Source organism: Uloborus diversus, chromosome 1 (genome assembly GCF_026930045.1).
Source record: "Uloborus diversus isolate 005 chromosome 1, Udiv.v.3.1, whole genome shotgun sequence".
Lineage (NCBI taxonomy): Eukaryota > Metazoa > Arthropoda > Arachnida > Araneae > Uloboridae > Uloborus > Uloborus diversus.
The window spans coordinates 63,060,583-63,081,671 of NC_072731.1; the positions used below are offsets into that span (position 1 = coordinate 63,060,583).

The window sequence follows — 21,089 nt, forward strand, 5'->3', positions numbered from 1 at the left end:
CAACTATTAATCATTCACTTATGATAATCATTACTTTTCAAATTTAAAATTAATCTTAAAATAGCTTGAAAGTCCTTACTATCTAGCGTTGGTATAAGTTTCCGGGACTCCAGTTGGTTCTTTATTAAAGCTTCTCTTTTTGCACAATGTAGTTGAAACTTACGTCAATTTTAACTGCCCTTCCACTGGGGTGCCCATTCCAATGGGGTGATGGCATCTCCTCTCCCCCCAAATGCTGGGAAGTATACCCCCAGAGCGAGAGCCCCCCCCCCAGAAAAAAGAAGGTCAAAAATCTGTAAAATCACTTCTCTTAAAAATTTTAATGCGTCAGTCCTGCGCAATGAACCCCCCCCCCTGATGGGCACCCCTTCCTTTCACTAGCCTGTGTGTCTGGCATGGCAGGCACAGTAAACAGTTCTTTTTTGCCTGAAACAAACAGTTGAATATCTTCTTCAGAGATTGATTTCAGTATTGGCGGATCAGACACATTTTTCCAGTCATTGAGATCAATGTGAGATTCTGCATCAAACTTGACTATAAGAATGTGAAAAATTTGTCTTTGGGGAGTCTATTTTGATGAACACTACGAGCTTCTAAAATCCAACAGGCTGCCAATTCACGGATGTGCTGTTCTAAGTCTGTCAGCATTGTAACAAATTAATATTTGGGGCATACGAAAACACTTGTTTCTCTCGATTGCGGGATCTATTTTGCACTTCAACTCAGTGAGTGAATAAATATTTAGTTGCAGTGATTTTGAACAACTGCCGAGCCAATATGCACATAAAGGGTAACTTTTGATAACAAACCAGATTGAAGCATAAACGTTGACAACTTATATTGGAGAAATATTAAATTTTCACACAAACGTAGAATTCGATTAGCACAACTTATCCATAGAACATGAGACATTTTGCTAGACTTTGGCTCTTTCCAGGGCAGATTTTCGTGCTATTTTGCGCTTCCGACAAAGCATGTTTTCTCTACCAATAATTAAACTGAAAGTCTCTCAGTCTGGATTTCTGTCTGGATTTCTGCCTGAATTTCTGTCTGGATCTCTGTGACGCGCATAGCGCCTAGACCGTTCGACCGATTTTCATGAAATTTGGTACAAAGTTAATTTGTAGCATGGAGGTGTGCACCTCGAAGCGATTTTGGAAAATTCGATTTTTTTCTTTTCCTATTTCAATTTTAAGAACATTTTCCGGAGCAAAATTATCATAAGATGGACGAGTAAATTCGAAATTATGATGACGTGGAACCATAACATGGGAAGAGCGAATGAACATAGCCAGTTGGCGAGAAATTCATCATCCATTATTTGTAAATATACAGGCGAACCAAATGACCTTTTGATTTTCTACTACGGGCAAAGCCTTGCGGGTACCACTAGTTCTCAATAATTTCTGGAAGTGGTGGGATAAAGTACTGCTGAAGCAATAGCTACTACAGCCCTGTGGGATACTTCGTATCTATCACATGTCCGTGAAAGCAAATTAAAGTCCACTGTATTGCTTGAAGTAGTAAATTTACCGATATAAACGTTTGTGTAGTTTGAAGCTTGTAAAGGTCCCTTGAATGGACTTTATTCACGGTTTGGCAACGGCCCCATCAGCTGTTGGTCTGCGGGTATTTTGACCAACCGCGCAGTGTTAATAGTGCTAAAAAAACTCGTTTTATTTAAAGATTACTACTGCACTTCATACGCATCATGAACATGCTTAAGGCTAAGACAGACTCGTGATTGCGTGAAAAACGCCGAGAAAAGGGAAAAGTAAAAAGATAATTCGAGATTTCACCACGTTTCTGATAAGGAACAAAGAGGCTTAAACCCATGAAAATCTATATATATAAAAATGGATGTATATTTGTGGGTATGTGTTATGTTCCTTATACAAATCCACAGTTTTCGTTGGATTTCTTCCAAATTTGGCACAAAGGTAAATTGTTGCTCAGGAATTCATATAGGAGGGTTTTTGGAATGTTAAAACGACCCAAAGAGGTCTAATTTCATATTTTGAGTCATAAAATTACTCTTTTCTGCACGAACGAATTTTTGTATAGTTATAAATTTAGTCTAAATGAAAAGCCAGTAAAAAACTGCCCTGGATGAAATTTTTTCAAAGATTAACTTTAATCGTTAAATTTGTGAACCTTGGTTCAAAGCAAATGAAAACGGTAATCAACATCTAACCACCTGGAGCTATTTTAAATGCAATCAACACAAAATGTATCCTGAACGATTGCCGTCAATGCTATTTAGCGAGAGCGTTAAAGCATGTTTGGCGAGAAAGCCGTAGATATAAGAAATGATGCTGTACATCGTTTCTTAAACTGCGACCTACGAAGCCCCAGGGGTCCATTGGTGCTACTTGTTTTGAATGCTACCGTTAAAATATAATTTTAAAATATTGTTTAACTATATAAAATCCAAAACAATAAGGATTGCATGTAATTTTTGAATAGTGTTTTTCCCGTTAATAGCAGAGAAAATACGAACATGAGTACGGTAGTAATATTTCATTCAATATTGACGTACAATCTTCGAATGTTTCAGCATTAGACTACTTTTATTAAAACAAAATCTATTTCATCCTTGCAACAGAAATTTAATTTAATGTTTTATAATCTTGATGAAACCAATTTGCAATATATAAATTTTCTTTATACTATTCCTTGCTTTACGTCGAATCTTTAAGTAATTCGGTTCCACTATAACCGATAACTTAAATCGGTTTAATAGAAGTCGCTCCAGGCGGTCAAAGAACAGGGGTACCAATAAAGCAAATAAATTGCAAAATAATCATAGTAATGCACAATAGCGCATTCGGAATTTATCTTTCAAAGGGGAGGGATGTGGTCAAGGCTTTCCTTACATGCATCTATATATATAAAAATGGATGTATGTTTGTGTGTGTGTGTGTCATACAAATCGACAGTTTTAGTCGGATTTCTTCCAAATTCGGCGCAGAGGTAAATTATTGCTGAGGATTTCATATAGGCTGGTTTTTGGGATTTAAAAAAGATCCAAAGAGGTTAAAGTTTATATTTTTAATCATAAAAAGGCTGTTTTCGATGTAACGAATTTTCATATTTTTATGAGTTTGGTCTGAATGAAAAGCCAGTAAAAAATGCCCGAATGAAGTCTCTTCAAAGATTAACTGTAATCGTTAAGTTCGTGAACCTTGGTTCAAAGCAAATAGAAATGTTCAGCAACATATAACCACCAGGAGATATTTTAAATGCAATCAACACAATAGGTGTACTTAACAGTGGCTGTAAAGTCGATCAGCGATAAGCTCAAAGCATGTTTGGCAAGAAAGCCGAACGGAAAAGAAATGCTGCTGTTAATTGTTTTTTTAATAGCATCCTGCAAAGCAGGAATGCATTGCGGTCTCCGACGGTTCTACTTGATTTGGTATTTCCATAGCAGTAATGGTAGCGAAATTATGGATCAGTATTTTCCTCATGAACAGCCCAGAAAATACCAAAATTAGTTCGGTATCAATAATTCATTCATTATCTATGTACAAGCTTCAACAATTTAATGTTGGATGGTCCTTAAAATCAATATACATATGTTCTTTATACTATTCCATGATTTACGTCGGATCTTTACATAATTCGGTTCAACTAAGTTTAATTGCTGCAGGCTAACAAAGAACAGGGGTAAAAAATACTAATTTCTCAAATGAATTGCAAAATAATCATATTTGTGCGTAGTAGCGTATCTAGAATTTGTTTTTCAAGGGGGAAGGGGGATGGTCATAACGTTTCTTACATGCACATAAACTACCATACTAGGATTACCAATGTGTGCTAAAACTAAAGGTTGTGCACCTTTTTTATCCGCAAAACCACGCCGAAATATAATTCGGCGGAATTCATACAGTTTGGGAGGGTTGGAGTTTTAAGTTTGGAAAAAATGCAAATAATTATTAATTTAAATTTAAACTGTATTAAACTGCAAAAAATTGCTACTTTTTTATGTAAACAAATTTCTTCATTTGAAATTTTATATTACCTTAACGCTCGAGTAGTAATACACCTGATGAAGTATCTTCGTCGACTAGCAATAATTTTAAATCTGTTAGCTGGTATGATGCAACTTTTGACAGAGATTATTATTGAAAAAGGCATGATGAAATATTGCTCCACAATATGAAGTTTCTTCTTCATCGTGAAATAAACTGAACAAAGCTACATTCGCAATTACAAAGCTCAGTTCGATAACTGCTATTGAAAACAATCGAAAAATATTGGAAGTTTGTAGCTACCTCTAAGCATTTCAACCGTCTTTGAAGAAGTGCTGTGAGATATGAATGGAAAATTATCACTGTAATGGCTTAAATTCTCTTTAATAGTATAGGGATAAAGTGAAACACTTTGTATCTCACGTGTAACCACAATGGACCTTTTTTAGCCTACTTTCCCAGTAAAAGTCAGAAAAAGAAGAAAAAAGCATGAAAGAAAGCTTAATGCATTTTAAAAATATCGTGAAAAACAAAAAAAAGTCAAAAATAAATAAAATAATTAAATGAATATTGAAAAATTAAATATTGGAAAGTAGGGTATTGAGATGGGGAAAAATGTCTGTCGGTCTGTCTGTCTGTCTGTCTGTCGGTCTGTCTGTCTGTCGGTCTGTCTGTCTGTCGGTCTGTCTGTCTGTCCCCCCCTAATAACTTTTGAATGAATAGTCCGATTCGAACAAACTTTTTTTTGTTCGAAAGATCTCGGCGAGGACACTTCATTCCCATATTTCACTTTTTGATTTGAACTATTTTTTGTTCAATTTTGAACAGTTCAAAAAAACTTAACATTAGCGCCTACGGGGAAATTCAAAGCAATTCCGAACTGTGAGGCGAATTTGCTTCAAACAAACTTTGTAGGAAAAAGCTTTTGATAAAAAACTTGTATATAAGATATCTTTTTGATTTGAACAATTTTCCGTTCAATTTTGAACAGTTCAAATCCCTTAACATTAGCGCCTACGGGGAAACTGAAAGTCAATGTAGATTCCGTACTTGAAGGCGGATTTACTTCAAACAAACTTTGTTGGAAATAGCTCTTGACGACCAACTCCCGACTCCGACTCCGAGAATTTAGGGGGACCTGACACTGACTCTGACTCCTGTTCCCGACAATTAATCGGACTCCGACTCCCCGACTTCGACTCTGACTTCGTAGCTTTGGCAAACATTTATACACGGAGGACAAATGACTGACTCCGATTCTTGGATATTTGACTCTGACTCTTTTATCCCAAAATGAGATTGACTCCGACTCCGACTCCGCTGCTGTGGTTTTAACTGTGAAATAATTATTGTTGATATGATTTGTTTTTATTTTCACGCTAAAGTTTTAATTTGGGTATTTAGTTTTCGGTGAATAAACTCGTAAAATATGCGCAGACGATTTTTTTTTTTTGACAATGAAAATTATTTCTTTAAGTTGACATTTTATTGTTTTTTTTTTATTTTGGTAAGTGCGTTAATTCGTTTAAAAAATTATTTTCGGCAACAGGGGAAAAAGAAACGATTTTTTTTATATGATGTATTTATTTTAATGAACTTATTATTATTTTTTCGTTTTGAAAGCTGTTAAAAAAAATTTTTTAATGGAAAGAAGTGTATTAGCTGCTTTGTTTAAAAGGTGCTGCTATTTTATTTGTTCGTTTTTTTGAAGAAAAGTAAGGAATATTTTATTCCTAGAAATCAGCTTAAAATATTAAAAAATATATGTTTGAAAAAATTTGCGATTTTAGCTATTTTTGAGAATATTGATCAGGTACTAGAAAGTAGTATGGGTATACGGGAAAGTAGGCTCGTCTAGTTCTAGACGGAACTTCTTGTTAAACTTCAAGAGATTGTAATCTTCAGTGAGACTTTCGTTTTCTATCATGAACAACAAGACATAAGAGCAGTCGATTAAGTGCTGTAGATGCATTTGAGATGTAACTATTTTCGATATAGATAGCTTTATATGTTACTTGCTTAAGGTTGGTTTCACTCACAAATGTAATTTTTCTTGCTGCTGGTAGGGGGACTAAGAACAATATTTAGGAGAAAGTTTTGAGTTAAATTTATGGATCAGAAAAATTTGAATCATATTTACGTTTTAAATTTTTAGACTACGTTTCAAAACGGAAAATACATTTCGTTTACTTTTAAGCTGTGGATATAAGGGGAACAAAATATGCAACAAGATTCTGTAAAATATAAACAAAAGATTTGTCTATTAGGCAGTTGTAAGTACAAACAAGACGTTTCTTTTTAAACAAGAACTTAAATCTTGACAAATTTCAAATCATTACAAGACATTAATATTACTGTCTAACTATCATTTTTACCTACGAAAATAGAAATTTGACGTCCATATAAGAAAATAAAATGTAGCTGACGTGCGTCTTTTTAGGCAAGTTACACATATCCAATTTTACTCTAATGCATGGCACTAAATCACCATGGAAAGAGCGAGCATACACATTTTGTAAAGTTTTTTATAGTAAGCAAACTTTTTCTGCGAAATGTGCTTGCCTGAAAACATACAAAATAACCTATCACTTGGTCGCTTCAGTCGAAAAACATCGCCAAAAAATCCGTAAAACGGAGTGTTATCGTCTTTTAACAACACAGATTGAATTCTTAATTTTCTGTACGGTGGGTTATCTGTTTAGGTTTTGGACATTGAGGATGATTTTAAATTAATCTGAAAATATTGTAACTGTGTCCAAGAAGACTATTTTGTATATATTTGTGCCTGATAATAGGGATTGACTTTTTTTTTTTTCAAGCTTACGACTCTTTCTAAGGAAACATTTAATGATTTATTTCCAAATAAAATGTACGTAAAAAGAACTGTTGTAATTTTTGATGTATTGGGGAAAACAAAACCTACAAAGGCAGCACAACGCTTTTCTTTCGAATCATCACGTAAAAGATTTTCCCACAAGATGTGCGAAAGAAAATCATTTGTCTTTGCATTAAGACAATTTATGTACCGTCCGTCTGATTTAACCTCAGACAATGTACTAGTGGACACTACAGAGCCCAAACAATATTCCTCATACTTTTTTGCTTTAAGTTGATGTTGCTTTTTCGGCAAATGCTTAATTTTCTGTGTTATTTAAAGTATTTTGAAGATTTGAACCTAGAAAGTGGTGTGCATGTGATTTTTTACGTTCATTCAGATAGAATTCATTCATTTGATTATCCAAAAGATATGTTGCATTGAAAAGCACCCGGGCAACGCCGGGTAATAAGCTATAGTACGATAATAAAGAGAGTATTTCGTATAAAATGAACCGTTCATCATTCTTTTACAACGTTTCTTGGTTAAAAAAAAAAAAAAAAAAAACTCTCATTTTTAAATGGAAAGATGTGTTTCTAAGCCGCATAAGAGTAAGTTTTTTATACGATGTAGTACCGGATTTTCGTCTGCTACAGTAACTACAATGCACTGCAGCGACGTTTTTGACCCGCAGTGACGTCAGTTGAATACTGTCCAATGCGATGAAGTAATACTAAAACTGTGTTCACTTTCTTCTTGAGGCTAAAAAGATGCAATTTCTCTCTCTCTCTCTCTCAAGTTTTTTTTTTTTTTTCCAGACAAATGTATTCGTTAATAATATCTTTGCATTTGCAAGATGAAGTGTCAAATAGCAATTTACTAGCTTGGTAAAATGATTCTGATTATTTTCTTAGTTATTTTCGGATAGGATTTCCGAAGATTGTTGCTGCATTTCAAGAGGTAGATTTTTGGCATCTTTTACTCTTTTACGTTGCACAGTAGGCGGGGAGCGTTTAACCTAATTCACACATTTCAGCCAATTCTAGCACCTAAAACGGAAAGTGTGAATTTAAACCAGGTCCATGTTGAAAGTTTCATCCCTTGTTTCTGTAAACGAAGTAACATTTATTATTATTGCAATCTTATATGGAACGTATCCTGTTTGGGTAAGGAAATCCAAACTTCAAACTCAATCCGGAGGCAAAAAGACTTATCAGAATGGAATAAAATTTCACACAAGTTAGTTTGAGACCATTTAGCGCCTTTTTAATCCCCTGCTCCTTAAAATTTCGATTTTTTTTTGGACCCACCCTAATGTACATGTGCGCATTTTAGAATCAAGCGGTTCTTCGAAATCAGTTAACCATGCACCTAAAAAACAATCTGTACAATGTACATATGCACGTTAGAACCAAACTGTTCTTTGAAATCCGTTAACTGTACAGGTAAAAGATGAACTTTTCTTCAAAATAATTTTTCCAATCAAAACTTCAGAGTTCATGTGTTTCAGGCAGGGCCGGACTGGGTGGTCAAAAGGGAGCGGGAAGGCTGAGTTGAAGGGCGCCGATTTTGCCTCCATAATATCTTAAACACTTAGGAGATAGTGCGGACATTTTAAGGGGATACAAAATTATTGAGAAGTAAATAGAGCCCTTTTTTTGTTACAGAAAATGTCCAAAAGAGAAGTCATATTTTTTGCAAGTTCAACAATAGTAGGAGAGACCTCCCCTCCCCAAGAGTGTTGGCACATCACCTTAAATATTACTGATTACCCCTAGAAAGAGACCCTCCCTAAGAAAGAGAGGAAAGATTATCAAAATACCCTCAGAAAATTTGAAGAACGCTTATGGGGAGGGGAGATATTTTCTATTTCCTAAGAATGAGAAGTTTTGCTAAATATTTCTCAACTGGCACTTTTTCCGAAAATTCATTGCTAGTTCGTCTTTCTTCTGGAAATGCATCATTCACTAGTTCAATAACATTAGGAGACAACATCTCTTGCCGTGATACATTATTTTTTGTGTTGTCGATTGAATATTTTTCACTGGTATCTGCTGTCGTTTTAAAACATGATGCTGTCATTTTGTTACATAAATTTGTCGATTCTTTAAACTGAAGAGCTTTTTTCTCCGTGCTATCAATATTCATACCCAGGGTTTTTTTTTTTTTTTTTTCGTATTTTTCTTGCATATCATATGCTAGTTGGCCACTTTCGAAAAAATGCTTCTGCAATTCAAAATTAAAAAGATGTACATCACGTTTGAAACTGTTGTCCGTTTTCAAAGACTTAAAAAATATTTTTTAATCAATTTATTTAATGTGCTAAAGTTCAAAACTCAAAAAGAATAAATTAAAAATAGCATTTCATTATAGCATTGTTAAAAATCTTTGCACCTCTACATGGTGCTTTTTAAAAGCATTTTCGTTATGCAATTATTTTGAGAATAGGAGCAAGTGGTAATGAATATCAGGGGTTATGAGGTTAAATAGGTCATTACTAGTTTCTATAAATGTATACTTAAAACCGAAAAATGGTGCATTTTTGGATGAATAGCAATACAAGAAGCATTCAGTCATGAACGGAAAACATGATTTTATAAATTGGGTAAGTAAAAAATACTATAATTTATCAAAAATGAAAATTAATAAAGAGTAATTAAGATGAAAAAATCAGTGCGGATATAACATGAGAAATGACACTAGTGATTAATTAATGCCAGCTCTCAAAAAAAAAAAAAAGATAATTCGAATTATGTTTACTCATTTGTTCTGTACTTAAAGTATAAAATTATTTTTTTGCATCTCAAACGTCAAATTTGATACGAACTATGTATTTGTAATGAAATCGGCTTATTTATGCTATAAAGAAACTGCTATCACGAAAATGAGTTAAAATGTAATGTTTTTCGTTTAATATTTGCAATACATATTTTTTATTATTCAAACATAAGTAATATCTAGAGTCCTTGAAGTCTATTTTTAAAGTCTGATTCCCTTTTTTTTTTCAAATCCGATATTTATTTAATTATTTAGTATGATTATCAACATGATAATGTAGTCATAGCAAATATCTTGGGTCACAATTACAAGAAAATATAACCAATCGAATTCTAAATCATCCAGTGCACCTGATTGCCTCTTTGTACGACCTAATAAATAGTATCATTTTGATAACGATGCAACTGTTGGGAATAGCTTGAAAATTAAATTATTTGAGAAATTATTTTTTATGTATGGATATACATTCAAAATTAAGGAATAAATGAATTAATTAAAAAAATTAAGTAATTAATAAAACTTTTACAAAAAACTCAAAGATTTCAATTTAAAAGAAGAAGAGATAAATTTTTTGACCATGTTGTCTAATTATCCCCGTGCCTCCTTTTTTCATTTAAGAATCCCTTAATTTGTTCGAAGTAAAATTCAAATTACAAGTTTTTTGTTCCGCATAGTAAGAAAACAGGAGGGTGTTTCGCGATGATATTTTCCCCCCATTCTTAGATCAGGATCTAATTTCTGAAAATTCGTTTCAGAAATTCTAGCTGTCCAAAGAGTTATATTTTAAAAGTACAAATAGGAAACGAACATTTTAAAAACGTTCCCATTCATTTTATGGCATTGTTGTCTTAAAGTTTCGAAAAGTTTTTGAGTATAAAATTTTGTTTTAAAAAACTGACGCGACCTAGAAAGAGCCGTCATAAAATGAACTAATCATATTAAAAAGAGAGGAACAATGAAAAGAAAAAAAATCAGGGACAGGCTTGATCTAATACTTAATACTTTAATTATAGTAATCTGTTTTACTTTTAAAATAACAGTTTTCAATTGATAACACAAGTCACTTAGATTTTATCTTTCAACTTATCTAAGTACGTTGTTTTTTTTTCTGTTAACTTATGTACTGTGGAAAATTTTGCAATATCATTTATTTGTCATTTCGCAGCTCATAGATCATATTACCATTTTTTTTACGAATTATAGATCGTAATTCTATAATTTAAGATTATACATGAAGGAAAATATTTTCGCAATAAAAAGAAAATGAAAACTGAAACGAGTAACCTACTATTGAAAAGATCCTTAACTTGATGTATCCAATTTTGCTGCAGCTTCAAAATAACTTGTTTACTAACGTTAAAATCTGATCCAAATGACTCTTCAATTCATGTAAATAACAGCAATCGGAACTCTGTCGTTTAACTGGATAAAATTTATGATAGTTGTCCTTCCTTGTCCAACAGAAATCCGTTGCCACGAATCCCCAACCATCAAAAATCCTTATCCATAAAACGCATCTTAAAATGCGTCATTTAAAGTTAATAAAACCATTAAAGCCAACATGTGTGGTCTACATGTATGCTCCTTTTTTTTTTCTACTTATCATAAGATAGTCAAAAGCTCTTGTACAGTACAAGAATGCTGCGAAAGACCCTCATAAATTGCTTTAATGGTTAGAATCTTCAACTTTTATTCTGTGAAAGAAAAAGTGCTCTTTATTTTTAGGCAGTTAAGGGCACCCATATGCAAAATTTTAAGGAGGGGGGGGGGGGCTCAAAAATTTTCCCCATGATTTAGCAGAATAGTTTCCCCATAGAAACTGATTTCAGTACAGATTAAAGATATTAAAATTTGACATTTTTAATAACTTATTCATTAATGGCTGGAAAAGAAATTTTTATTCATTTTTGCAAAGAAAAAAGCACTCAGGGAAGTTCTCATTTCTAAGGGGGGGGGGGGGGCTTGAGCCCCCACTTGCCCCTTTATATGGGCGCCGATGTAGACAATATACTCTCCTTATATGTGTATAACTAACTGCAGATAGAAAACGAATAAGGTTTTCGATATTTCTCGTATTAGATTTCTAATATAGTCTTTAGTGACTCTTATTAATATTTGTAATACCAGTAGCGTACCTAGCATGGGTGACACTCGGAGCGGTAATTTGTGACATCACCCCTTCCCCCTCTAAAAGGAAAAAGGAAGGTTTTAGATTCCATGTAGATATGAAAGTAAGTGGCAAAATTAAAAATTTGGCGATAACCAGTACACATGGTAGGTGAACCTCTCCTCTGTCTTGGGGCAAGAGATGGTACTAGTTGCCGTGGTAGTTGCTGCTATACAGCGTGATTTAGAAAAAAAATTCAGTGAAAGCTTACCCAGGATGGTATCTTTAAACGCGTTTTACTCAAAACTTGAAAATGTCCACTTACATCCCTTTGCTTCTCACTTCATCATTTGTGAAAAACAAAATCTTTAATGGGATAATATACAGAAGACAAATAAAAACTGTGAATGCTTTTTATGTAACTTCCCCCAGACGCATGTGGGCATCAATAGATCAAAAAAGTAAGGGGGTCTATATGAAATTGTTGGCCCCGCAATTACTTTAAACGTATCGCACACACAGGTAAAGATAATGGATTTTCAGTTTGTTGGTATAAGAGGTCACTAATACACTAAAAAAATTCCGAAACGTTAGTGGTTATTTCCGTGGAACGTTTCGTGATTTCAGAGGTTTTCACCTATTTCCCCAAAAAATCAAGTTTCTTCGCAAAAAAGTTTCCTGAATTCATAAAAGATGCACGAATGCAGACCTTGCACTGGTGTGAAAAATATTTTTTGCTACCAGTTTAAATATTGACGGAGCGTGTTTATTATGTCTAAAGTGTATCAGCTTTAGACTGCTAATGGCCCTTTTGGATTGATTAAGCTTCCAATGGGAGCAAATAAGTCACTGGATAACTACGGCTTTGCGAGGCAGGAATTGCAGGTAAAGGATATGCTTGGTTCTTGCTTGAAATTTTCTCGTAGCTTGGCCGTGGTTGCTCTTATATTTCTGAAGCTTTTTTGGTTAATCAGCAAAGTTCTAATAAATAAATTAAACCTATTTAATTTTGCTAGAAGGTTTACGACTGGCTTTGATAGGGAGATTTCTTAATATTTCAGAAAGGTTACTGACTTTTATCGGAGAACGTTCCTGGTTTTTGTAAGATATGTTACTGGCTGAAATTGGGCGCATCAGCTGCCTATTATTTTCCAGGAACGTTTCTAAATCGTTTTTACCGTGTATACCTAAGTATTGATATTATGAATCTAATTCTGACTATAGTAGTATTAGTTCCATGATATGGGGTGGGATATACTGGGGTCCGGGCTGTCTCACCCCTGGAAAATTTTCATATTAGTACTCTTGAAAATGCATTTCAGCTTCGTGGTTTTTGAAAACCTGCAATTACATTTTGGGTGTCACCCCCTCCCCAGACAGGTCGCACCCGGGGCGGACAACCCCCCCCCCTCCTTCGTCCCAATTAGCGACGCCACTAGTAATACCTTTGCGTTTTACTTATTTCCGACATTGTTATGCATTCCTTCTTCAAACTTAAATTTCGTTTCTCTCAAAATGATTTATACTGTTTCATTAATGCAAAATCTATTAGTAATAACTTTCACATGTCAGCAGAGTAGCGAGGAGGGGGGCATCGAGCTTTATATGAGGGGAAAGCACAGATTAAAAAACTTTCCAAAATGATATAGCTGAAGGAAGGCAGCATAAAATGCAATAATATAATGACCTTATGCAGAAATTCAAATGTAAATATTTTTAAGGTAGTACTGTAGCTTACACAAGGGCGACAACCCCCCCCCCCCTCAGGGCAATGACGAACTCCCTCCAAATGCTACGCAGCGCCCCCCCCTCCCCCGAAAACGTGACGTTTGACATGGGATTTAAAAAATTTAAAGTGATCCACTAAACATTTCAATGTCAAAGGTTATGCCATGATCCCCCTACATTGTGCACACCTTTGGCTAAAAAGTGAAGGAATTAAGTCCAGTTACAAAAATTAGAATATGTTTTGAACATAAAGCTTGCCAGAGGCAAAGATCATTAACTTTTATTATCATTTTAAGTGACAAAACTTAGTTTAAAATTGAAAAATGTTTTATCTTTCAAGTGTTCGGCATCTTTAATGTTTAGCCCAGTAATACCCCAAATGTGCCCCGGGAAGCCCTGCAGTCCTCCTAGAACACTTCGAAACATTACTGTTTTTTCCCAACTAATTTAGACTTATAAGTTATAAAACTTTTTCTCATTTTTTACAGAACCTCTGCAGGATAAAAAAGGGCTATTCAATGCAGATACAAGACTCATATTTATTTTTGACTGTCAGTTAAAAGTCATACTTTTATTTTGGGAAGGGCGCCATGCAAAAATCCAAGTTCCAAAAAGGGTGCCTTGACTCAAAAAGTCTGAGAATCACCCGTACAGTCTTGTCCTGTTTTTTTTTTTTTTTTTTTTTGTGAAGCGACGAAAAATGCGACATCTGTCATCGTGTGCCTCCATCCACTATAATATTGATTTTATGCGGCTTATTTCGACATGACACTATTTTTAATGTGCCGATTTCAAAAATTAACATCATTTGCAATCTTACTTGTTTCTATTCACTCATGATCGTTAGCAGAAAGGGGGTCATGCTATCCGCTCTGACAGCAACTTAGGTACAGTCAATAAATCAAACCATTCTTGACCATATATATGCGTGCTGTCTCATTCACTCTCACAACCCTGCTCTCACATCCCTTTTTTATTGGGGAAACACCATGGGTCTGCTTTGTCCTCAGAACTGAACCTTGGAGCAAAAGATAAGCCACAAACGGTACCCTGGGAGCAGACTGTTTACGAAACGAGGGGGACTAATTGCCTTTATGAGGACAATAAAAGGGAACGTTTATATAAATAAGAAGAACGTTGCTTTTTCATGTGAAAATATTCACATGCAAAATCACTTCTATATTCTACATAATTGATTTCTATTTGCTAAAACAATGTTTTGGAAAATAAGAAAACAACAAAAGGGCGCCTTTCGAGAGGGCGCACCGGGAAATCTCCCGGTCAAGTCTATGGCCAGTCCGGGCCTGGTTTCAGGACTTTTAATACTGCATGCACATTTGATATAGCATATACATTTCAACAACCGTGCCACAGCACGCTAAAATCTTTTGATATATTAGTGGATTCAGTTTTTTTTTTTTTTTTTTTTTTTTTTGCCCTTTTGGTTGACAAATAGATTCTTAGGATAGAATTTGTGACGCGATCTGAGGTTCAAAAATTTGGTGAGCGTCATTTATTGTTGTGGAGGAAACATTTCCGTTGGATGTATGTTGGTTCTTGTACGTCGTTTTCAAATATACTTTCGGGAGATATTTCCATAAACATATTTTCTATTTCCGACAAAAATGTAGGAGTAATTGAATTGAAGAACTGTCTTTTTTTTTTTTTTCGTCAGGAGTTGTTTCGTTCGCATCCATTCGAAACCATATTTCACGAGTTCAATCTGGTTCGTGTATGTATTCATCGGCTGCATTTTCATTTCTTTTGTGGGATGTGGACGTTGTTCACGCCAATCATAGATTCCATTTTCTCGTTTTCTTTTATGGGATGAACATTGTTTGCTCCACGGTATTAAAACAAATATGTGAACTTTCGCCGAATATTCTTCTTCATTATCTTCTTGAATGGTTTGAAGTGTGGGCTTATATTTTAAGGTTTTATTTGATTGCGTTAGTCCTCGAATAGTTTCCAACTTCGGTTTGTATCTTAAGGTGGTAGGTAGCAGTTTCCATTCTTCAAATCATTGTTCCTTATTTTCTTCAAGGCAGCGATCTCTTTCCTTTTTAAGCGCCATAATCTCTTCGAGTATTTCTACTTCACCGTCTGACAAATCAAAAGATTCGTCTTCTGGAATTACCCATCCATCATCTTCGGCAAATAAATTAAACTGGTACTCAAAATCATCCATTTTGGTACTTTAAATGCAGTTAAAATATCTTCCCTCGTGGGTGAAACCTTTTAACTGCTACAATTTCAGAAATTTGACAGGAAACGATAGATTGCCTCATTGTTGAAAGTTGAACAATAGGTTGTCTTCCAATAGTGCCCTTTCAATGTTTCTACCAACAATACTAACAAACGTTAAAAGTAACAATGTGTTTTACCAGTAGTAAAAAAAAGCGTGGGGGGCTTCTCATCAGTTGTCTTAAATTTCTTCCACTTGTTATCCTATGTAAATAGGCAGCCCCCCACGCTTTTTTTCTATTACAGTATAATTAAGTGTTTGGTCATTTACTTATATACTTGTCATCCAAAGATTATTTTAAACTTTTTAGTTCATTTTGCTACTAAAGCGTGTTTTTTTAGTTTTTTTAAACTATTATTTTATTTTTTACTATTAGTTCATTTGCTTCAAAAGCGTGTTTTTTTTTTTTAGTTTTTTTTAATAATGGAATGTATATCTTAGTATTCTATTGCATTATTTGAATCAGGCATTTTGAATGCTTTCTGGAAAATTCACGTGCAAACATTGTTACACTCCGCAGCTGTGATTTGTACGTTGTAAGTAATTCTAATAAGCCACTGGGTATTTGTCCAAAGGAAAGTTGGACCCAGAAACATTCCCACAAGCATACAAGTTAAGCTAATAAAAGCGTGTTAATTAGAATAAACTAATACCTTATCGTTAATAAATTAATTTGATTATAGAATATTGCATTGTCATCGGGTTTGAGGTTGCATTCCAAATTTTAAAGGAATCCGGTCACAAAAAGTGGTCGAAAATTGAGTTGCAAGATTATAAATTTAAATCCGGTGTAGATGGGATTAGAATGCACGCCCAATGATTCCCGGAGGTGGACGTCAGCGAAGACCCGCGCCTTAGACCGCTCGGTAACGAACGCTTATAAAGTGATGGAATGTACTAACAGTAATAAGCCACTAGCTCTTAGTCCAAAGGAGAGTTACTCACAAACATACAAGTGAAGCTGATAAAATCGTGTTAAAAATAGGATCTTTTTTTTTTTTTTTTACGCTGTCGTCATAGCAGCAGCTCGCGCGCTCTCCTGTGATGGATTGACGTTAACCAATGAAATGCGAGATAAGTAAAAGTGGATGACCTAGGTTTAGCCACCAGATTATTTACTCACTGTGCGATTTACATTATTGGTGGCAGTTACAGTTACAGTCATATTCTCGCGCTCGAAATATTTAACGTTGCCAACATTATTTTGTAAAGGATGGCCTTGAAAGATAACACAACACTGGCTGATTCTATTAAAAATAAAGAAAGGAACTACAAACAAATTAATAGATAGATAAATTGATTACTTAAATCAAAACACTGACATTTACAGGATTAAAACATATTGAATTTATTAAATTAAAGACGTGGAACATCGTCAAAATCTTCTGTTATAAATGTAAATATTTTCAATTAGTTTATTCATATCATAATTCACTAGAAACTTGTTGTACTCCTCAATTCACTTTACAACTAACAAAATTTAAAATTGTCTTAGTGAGTCATTTCTTCAGGTGGTAAACATACATCAAGGATTTCTAGTAGTAAATGAGAAATTGGTTTTAGGACATTCGTATCTGATGGTAATGCAATCTTTTTCAATGGACAATTTGGCAATCATAATTTATTCTATTCAAGAGCTGTTCGGTGGACACAAATACTTACTGGGCACAGTTTTGAGACACAAACAATTCTTTTTCATTCTTTTGCATATGTTACAACTTTTTTTAAGTTCATGAATGGAGCAAAAATTATGCTACACTGTAAAAAAATCAGGAAACTCTCACGGTAAATATTACTGGTAAATGGAGTGTTTACAGAACTGAAAAAATTACAGTGAATTGTACCGAAAAAAATAAACGATTTCAGCGCCAATTGATACACGACGTGAATTACAGTGCGAAGTAGATAACACCTTATTTCCCCTCACTCGATGTGTCCAACTCCTATGGTGGGCAGCAAAGCCGCCTGCCAATAGGTCCAGAGATCGAACCTCTGCTGCTCACATTTTTAATTCTCGTTTATTCTAAAATAAAATTTTACAGAAAAATATTATTTTACCGTAAAATTTCAGGGTTTTTTTAAACAGTGTACAGAACCATGTTTTACAAGTTAGTACTTTTAGCATGCATTCATATCTTTAGATACGTTATTATCCTGTGCAACAATTTGTGCTTTCTCCATAGAATCATGTTCTGAAACTTTAGAGCTTCTACTTCACACTTATTTCTTGTCTGAGGTCGTTTCACCACGATCTGCCTCCGTATCATCTTGTTCCTCAAATATAGATGCCACACTCAATCGTCTGCCATCTGCCCTTCTGACAGGAACATCATTCGATCCTTGGCTCGAGGGACAAGGAGACATCGATGCCCTCGTGAAGGTAAACTCTGGAGGCGCTTCTGCTCCATCTTCGCCTTCATAGAGGACGAGAAGATTTGCTGTACTTAAATTGTCCTGAGTTTCAGGAGGTACGCCGTCTTCTTCTTCCCATTCTTCCAAAAACGCGCCTCTTTCCATGCCAAACTTCTTGACATCTGGCAGACTTTGGAATGCTTTAAAGGACGGGGCTCTTTCTCGCATGTCAAAAGATTCTCGTCTGCTACTATTGGCAGTTTGATCTCCTCCCTTAAAAAGGGACAGCACTTCATCTTCTCCTGACGTCGTGGAATGAAATGCCACCCACCTGAAATAGAACAAAAGTGAAGCTGTCAGCAACATTTAATGTACAGGGCAGAGTGGTCGAATTCAGCACATCAGTGTAATTCTGAGCGCATATTTTCATACGGTCACATAACACACATGGTCATGTGTACAGTCTAACCACCGATGAAATGGAAAGGCAAACATCCGGTGTGCAGGCCGAAATGGACGCATCTATTAGTTCTTAGGGATGTCAGCTTTTGCAGATGTGTGTTAGCCTTTGTATTAAGCAGTGCACATTAAAGTGACGAAGAACGCGCATTAAATTTTTATCCCCCCCTTATTAAGATAGAACCGTCTTAATTATATGTTTGCCAATTCCATATCATCCGTGGACAGACTGTACGTTTGCCATTTGCAGGGGAACTTAAAGATTTGCTGTAAAGAAGAAGACGAAATTATACTTTTTTGCTTTGTATGAGTGTGCGATAACATTTTCGCTCGTCGTTTTTATAACAGCCTTCTCTTGTAATGATAAAATATGAACGTTTATCTTTTGTTTTAGTTAATTATTTATTGATATTGAATGATTGGTTTTGCGTGTCCATAGCAAAAGTATTCGAAACAAACACTTTTTAACCTGTACGGAAGCACGGGAAAATATCCGTCTTTGCGAGTAATTTTACGCAATCCTTAATGATGTAATTCGCAACTCCAGCGCTTGAATACGCTACCTTGCGGTGATTTACAAAATTAAAGAAAAAGGTAAAACATTGCGTTCCACGTGTGTCTGTTGGTACACATAAGCAGTGTGTTATGAGTATTTATTGACGCATTCGATGTGTCTCAGATTGCTTTCAGCAACAGAAAATGTTTCGTCTCTTAATGATATTCTCGAGCTTCTCAAAATAATGTTAGTTTTCATTATTTCCCTCTCAAAATTGAGTTGATTGTCGTAAATGGCGAAAGCGTAAACACTAGAAAACTCTGGATTAACAAGCTTCGCATTTGCATGAAATTATCAACGAATATGCTCGTCTGTTCGATGCATTTATTTTTTCGAAAGAGGATAATGTTATACCAGGTATATACACAGTCCAGTCACATTAATGTGACCATCACGTACTTTCCACGTCAGAGTTAAATAACCAATCACAGAAGGCAGGTGGCAGCACGGCGCAGTTGAGCGTATATAAAGGGTGTGTGAGGACTTCGGAAAACATTTCAATGGTTGGCGTAATGCAGAAAAGAAGCGATTTATCCGACGTCCAAAAGGGCATGATCATTGGCTTTCGGGCCAAGGGTGGAAGCATTTCCGAAACGGCTGAGTTTGTGAACTGTTCGCGTGCCGCCATGGTAAAAGTGCACCGTGCATGGCAAAATGGGACTGTCCAAAATCAGCGACGTGGCAAATGTGGAGCACCACGGGCCATAGATGACAGAGCGAACGACGGTTGCGGAGATGCGTTCGGGCAGATAGACGGGCTACCGTTGAGCAACTGACCACCAAAATGAACCAAGGGGCTACCAAAAGTGTCTCCCAAACTACTATTCAGCAAATATTGCTGCGTCTGGGCCTCCGAAGCAGACGCCTGGTTCTTGCACTTATGCTGACTGCTGTTCATCGACGACGAAGGCTAGAATTTGCACGCCAGTACAGTAGCTGGACGTCCACTGAGTGGCGACAGGTAGCGTTTTCAGATGAATCGCGTTTTATACTCCATCGGACAGATGGACGTTGGCGTATAAGGCGTGAAACCTCTGAAAGGAACCACCCTGCAACTATTGCCGGAACGGTCCAAGCTGGAGGCGGGAGCATTATGGTCTGGGGAATGTTTTCTTGGCATTCTCTGGATTCACTGATCATTGTGGAAGGCACGATGGATCAATACAAGTACGCTTCTGTCCTTGCGGACCATGTCCACCCCTACATGCGCATTGTTTTTCCTCAGGATGATGGCATCTTCCAGCAGGACAATGCGAGGTGCCATACAGCTGCCAGTGTACGTGCGTGGTTCGAAGATCACCAGGATGAGTTTACTGTCATCCCCTGGCCAGCAAACTCACCTGACTTAAACCCAATCGAGCATCTGTGGGACCATCTCGATCGAGTTGTTCGCGCCATGGATCCTCAACCGCGTAATCTAGCGCAGCTGGCCACGGCATTAGAGTCGGCATGGCTCAACATCCCAGAGAACACCTTCAGCAGGGGCGTAGCTAAGGGGGGGGTTTTGGGGACAAAGCCCCCCCCCCCCCCCCCCGAAACGTTAGTCTCAAAAAAAAGAGAGAAAAAGAGGGAAGAGAAAGAAAAAAAAGAAGAAAAAGAAAAAAAAATCAATACGACTTTTTCCTGAGTAACAAAGGTCAAAAATTCATTTCGCCCCCCCCCCCCCAATGTCATTGAAAATCTGCTCCATGTGTGATCCTCAAGCATAAAGACGCCTTCCTCTGCTGCGACAATTTTTTGATAATTGAGTGAAAGTTGACACTTCGCTTTAGAAATGAGATTGATTTGTTAAATCCACGTATATGCAGCCTTTGTTTGTCATTGATTCTGCAAATTGTTAAATATGTTTAATTTTATGAGCCGCGCAGTGGGAATATTGCATACAGTCGAATCTGTATATTTCGAATTTCACATTAAAGAAAAAAATCGAGATAAAGACGTTTTGAAATACGGGGGCTTTAAGAGACTTTTTATAGAAATTTGAAATATGATGGTGAAAATTTGAAATCGATACTAAAGACAACGTGGGCTCTTGATTAAAATTCCTCTTTATTAGTTTTGTTAGGTATTTATTC

General features: G+C 35.7%; 1 protein-coding gene across 3 annotated transcripts in view; it reads right to left on the minus strand.

Moving 5' to 3' along the window:
• Positions 1-16,970: 16,970 nt before the first annotated feature.
• The window catches only part of LOC129234614 (bestrophin-2-like), a 77,322-nt gene continuing 73,203 nt past the window's right edge, over positions 16,971-21,089 (minus strand). For all 3 annotated transcript variants that reach the window (XM_054868643.1, XM_054868645.1, XM_054868644.1), the window contains one exon: positions 16,971-18,330. In XM_054868643.1, coding sequence (XP_054724618.1) covers positions 17,868-18,330 — 463 coding nt within the window. In that variant the 3' untranslated portion in view covers positions 16,971-17,867. The remainder of the gene's footprint in view (positions 18,331-21,089) is intronic.